The sequence below is a fragment of the Halyomorpha halys genome, unplaced genomic scaffold (assembly GCF_000696795.3).
Source record: "Halyomorpha halys isolate HHAL.00 unplaced genomic scaffold, Hhal_1.1 Scaffold91.1, whole genome shotgun sequence".
Lineage (NCBI taxonomy): Eukaryota > Metazoa > Arthropoda > Insecta > Hemiptera > Pentatomidae > Halyomorpha > Halyomorpha halys.
Window position 1 is genome coordinate 1,724,441 of NW_027110755.1, and position 4,513 is coordinate 1,728,953.

The 4,513-nt window shown below is 29.2% G+C and overlaps 1 protein-coding gene across 1 annotated transcript in view; it reads left to right on the top strand.

Moving 5' to 3' along the window:
* Positions 1-4,513, top strand: part of LOC106677235 (uncharacterized) — a 25,609-nt gene that overhangs the window by 2,820 nt on the left and 18,276 nt on the right. Inside the window, exons 4-6 of the mRNA XM_014415029.3 lie at positions 717-1,557; positions 1,636-1,811; positions 2,678-2,899. Coding sequence (XP_014270515.1) covers positions 717-1,557; positions 1,636-1,811; positions 2,678-2,899 — 1,239 coding nt within the window. The remainder of the gene's footprint in view (positions 1-716; positions 1,558-1,635; positions 1,812-2,677; positions 2,900-4,513) is intronic.

Consider the following 4,513-nt stretch of genomic DNA (forward strand, 5'->3'; position numbering starts at 1 on the left):
TCCGGGTCAAATGACCTGTTGTGGTAGATATCGGTATACAAGAAGGATTACTCAGAATAAACAAAACAAAAATATTTTTATAACTGTACATTAATTACTTAGAAAAAGTCATGAAATCAAATCTGCAAACACAATAAAATTATACGTGCATTTTCAATGGAAAAGTTCAAAATGGGTCATTTGACCCGTTATGGTATGTTTAGTGTTAATTAATGTTTTTGGTTAAATGTTCAGGAGCATAATATAATATAAAATAATGAATTTGACCAGTATTGACGATATTCAATATTTCTTTTTCATTAGGATCTAGTGTTAAAGTTACTTTGTGTATCCCTTATTTATATTGTCACAATAAAATTCTTTGGTGTTTTTTATGCTTAGAATCTATATTGTTCATTGCCATTACTAGTACCTATTAAAATTAAATCAAACCCTAATTATTAGTGAACCAAGTTGGTTTGAATCAATTTCATTAGGTTCCAGTAGTACCAATGAATAATATAAAGCCAAAATCAAATACAAGAATCACCAAATTGGCACAAGATGTTTTCTCATGGTGGTGTAATTTTTTTTTTTTTACCCCTTTATTATTTTATTGGTAATTTATTGGTTTAAGTATATTTTTTAGTTTTATATAAATTAGAACAATTTCTCATATTAATTTGTTAATATTATAAAATTATATAGTCTGTAACATCCCTATTTTACTTTTTTAGGTGCTGTTCTACGAACCCAAATTCATAGAAAATTTTATTGACATCAATAGCACTAAGTCAATTGAACCAACTAAAGAACTGAAGTCTTTTAGCAAAAAAATCAAGCATATGCCTACCAAGCATGATTCTTCTGTTGTGGAAATATGTTATTCCTTATTACTAAAGTCTGTCACTTATAAGTATCCTGACAGGTTTACTTTGATATTCAGGATTTTTACATTACTTACGCCTCCATTGGGGATCGTTGTTAACCAAATACGATCTATTGAAATGAATCCAGTCAATAATTGGCATATTGATAATAGTTTTGTTGTTATTAAAACACTTGTTGATATCCTTGATAACAGTAAAGTTCCACTTAGCTGTCAACTTGAGGATGTTACTTTACAAAATTGGTTCACAAGTTTAGTAATAGGTTTGTGTAATATCAACAATAAAACATTCAGTGTTAATTTTTTCGAGATGATCATCAGGGTGTTAGAATTTAATCCATTAGTTATTGAACCATCCAGCAAAGCATTGACAATGATTATGCTCCAGATAAAATCTGATGAGATAAAAGACTCTTACATCAAGCTGTTTAGAACTGTTTTTGCTGGTTCTTCCAAACTTCAACGACTTCAGAAATTCATTTCATTTTTCTTACAGCACATGAGAGAATGTCTTATGGTTTCTTGTGAGGATGACCTAACCCTTGAAGATGTTTTACCAAAAGAAGTTTCTGATGAATTCAGCTTAGCAGTAATTAGATTACCAAACTCACAGGTGCTGTCTGTGATGAAATCATTTTTGTTTCACTTACAAAGGGACTGTCTACCTTTGGTGGAAGCATTCGAAACTGGTTGGTTTTATTTTATTTAAAATAACATTTGTTTATGAATGTGTTTTTGTTTTTTTTACATTGGCTAATTTATTTCAGACACATCTGTGTGTATCAATATGGAAGTGATTAGTGAGATGACTTATCAGTTGATTCAAGGTACTAACATAGTGGATCACAGTGTTCCAGAAATTGTTAAGGAAAAGTTCAAACATATTCTGGAAGAGATGCAAGTTTTACTGCGCCAATTTGGCATTATATTTCAGGACATTCACGTAAGTTTATATTGTTTAGTAAGTATTTTACTGTTCATCAGTATTCTTCTCTAATCCTATTTCTTGATCTATGTTCCCTTTTAATTTTCAAATCATTAATTGGACCATTTTATGCTGAAAGAAAACAATCTGCGTAGTAATTAATGTTAATAGTCATTAAAAAATTAAAAAGTAAAACTGTATATATATATATAAGGGTAATAGTGTCATAAAAATGACATAAACCATCCTTGATTTTATTTTATTTTAGAGGACCCCTATGGTACACATTTCCCTGTTCAATTCAGGCAAATGTGTAAACGATATTCAGTTTTCATAACATTCAAAATATTTTCTTAGGAGATGAATGTGTTAAATGATATTTTAAGAAACTGGTGCGATGTGCACATCACACTTTCACTAACCACTCTAGAAGGTATAAATTTCAAACAAAAATTTTTCATTATTCTGTTGCTATATAAATTCATATTTGAGTGTTCATCGAGGTGCGAATAACAAATATCAATTTTGTACCTGCAAAGAATACTGCAGTTTAACAAAGTATAACACAGCTTCTTTATGTGATTGAGGTCAGGAGAGGTTATGGACACTCGGTTGTCTCTACTTTTTCAGTCTTTCTAAACTATTGTTTCTCCTTTCAGTAATTATCATATTCTTTCTTTTATATTTTTCCATTTTATATTTCTACTAACAATGAGAGATGGTTAATTATTTTAAAAAAACACAATTAAAGGTACTTTCAAGAATGATTTTTTTGAAAATTCAACATTTAAGCCTTTATAACCATTTTAATGAGAATAATATCTATTTGATATTCAATACTACTACAGAGAACAGAGAAATTTATAATTTCCACATATTTTCAGGAAGATCGTTTGCTGCGTCCTTACTTGCTACTCTGTAAAGCTTTTGGTGCTATGAAGCTGCTATTCAGGGAATATGATAATATTCAAATAGTCGCTCCTACAGAAGTGGATCTTGAACCAACTAACCTCTGCTATGTTCACAATTATATCTTTCCTGACAATTGGAAAAAAATTGCTCAAATGCTAGAAAAACATATTGGCTGCAAAGCAAGACACGAATTCGTAAGTAAAAATTCATTCCTTTCACTCCTTTGTAAAATTCATATCTTGGTTTTTTGGATCCCTATGAGGAACTAATTCTATAAGCCACTTTTAAAGTTTAAGTCAGGTTGCCGAAGTTTATTTATAATGGTATGCATTGGCTATTAAGCTAAATAAATTTCAAATAATTCCCCAATAATGTCTGTAGATTAAAGATTGGAGTTATTTTATTTATATCACTGATTTTCTAGTTCTCTTTGGTTCAATATACAAATCTCTAGATTTATATCAACTACAAAAATTTGGAAAATCGGACAATTGTCTATAATAAATCTCATTTTTAATTATTTTCTTACGTTGGTAAATGATTGGTATTTATATATTATTGGTAATAAATAATATCAATAACATAAAAGGGTTGTAAGAATGAATTGATAATTAGGAAAATTACTTAGTTGATTTTTGTAATTACTTTGCTAGATTAATCCGAAAATTCTGGTTATTTCATAGCATTTAGTTTCTTTATTAGGTTTGATATTTCAAATCTTATTGGTTTTATACAAACTCTTGCTGACCCGGCAATGCTTCGCCATTGCTATATTAGAGGATTTATATAGAATTAATGAATATTATTGTATATAGTTAAACATAAACATATACTTTATTTTTATATTTGATAAGACGGTAACTTCGCTGTTTCATCGTTGATACTGGTCTGATTTTCGAGTGAAATAAATTTGATATTCGTTTTCAGCACTTCAAGAAACCCTTTAATACGAATTTTCGGGAAAAAATGTTTGCCCTTTGATCTCTTTTGTAAAATCTAAAAAAATGGATATAACTACTCGACCAATCTACACCAAACTTAATAGTGGTTTAGGGCTATATAAATTGCACCAAAGGGCACTAACCTGGTCTAATTAAACAAATTAGAACCGGAGATAAGAAATAAAACTTGTGATTTTTTTTTTTCCCCCACATTTCACCCTTATAAGTGCAATTAATCTAAGTTTTGCTTATGTAGGCTGAAAAAAAACAAAAAAACATTCAGCTTTCAAATGATTCTATTAACGTATGAATCGGATAAAATGCAGAGAAGTTATGAAAAAATTTGTGTACAAAGAATCAACCATTCCCTTAAATATATTATAATATGCTCTTTTTGAGTAAATAGTATAATTTGATGTATAAAGGGTTTTTTGATATGTTTTATTTTATGAATCATTTTAATATTGTTCATTTGTTTTGTTTCTCAAAAAGCAAGCTAACCAATTTTCATTGTCTATAATAAATTCGTGATTCAAAACAAAACTAAGATGGCGGTACGTATCCTTCAGGCAACAAGTCCGTTGAATCAATGCCATGTTGAGCAGATTCAAATATCATAAAAACTATTTCAACTCTTCCCATCATAATTGAAAATACAGTAAATTTAAGAAAAAATATAATTCAAGAAATAGTGCTAAAGAATAATATTAAGAAAGTAAATCATTTGCAAAAATCCCTAACTGTTGTGCGACAATCGATGTCTACATGGAACATCAAGGCAGGTTTTGGTTTTTGATTCATCACTCATCAATTTCTGTCCAACAAGAGTGGACAGTTTGAAAAAGGAAGACAACCAAGAAGAATAGG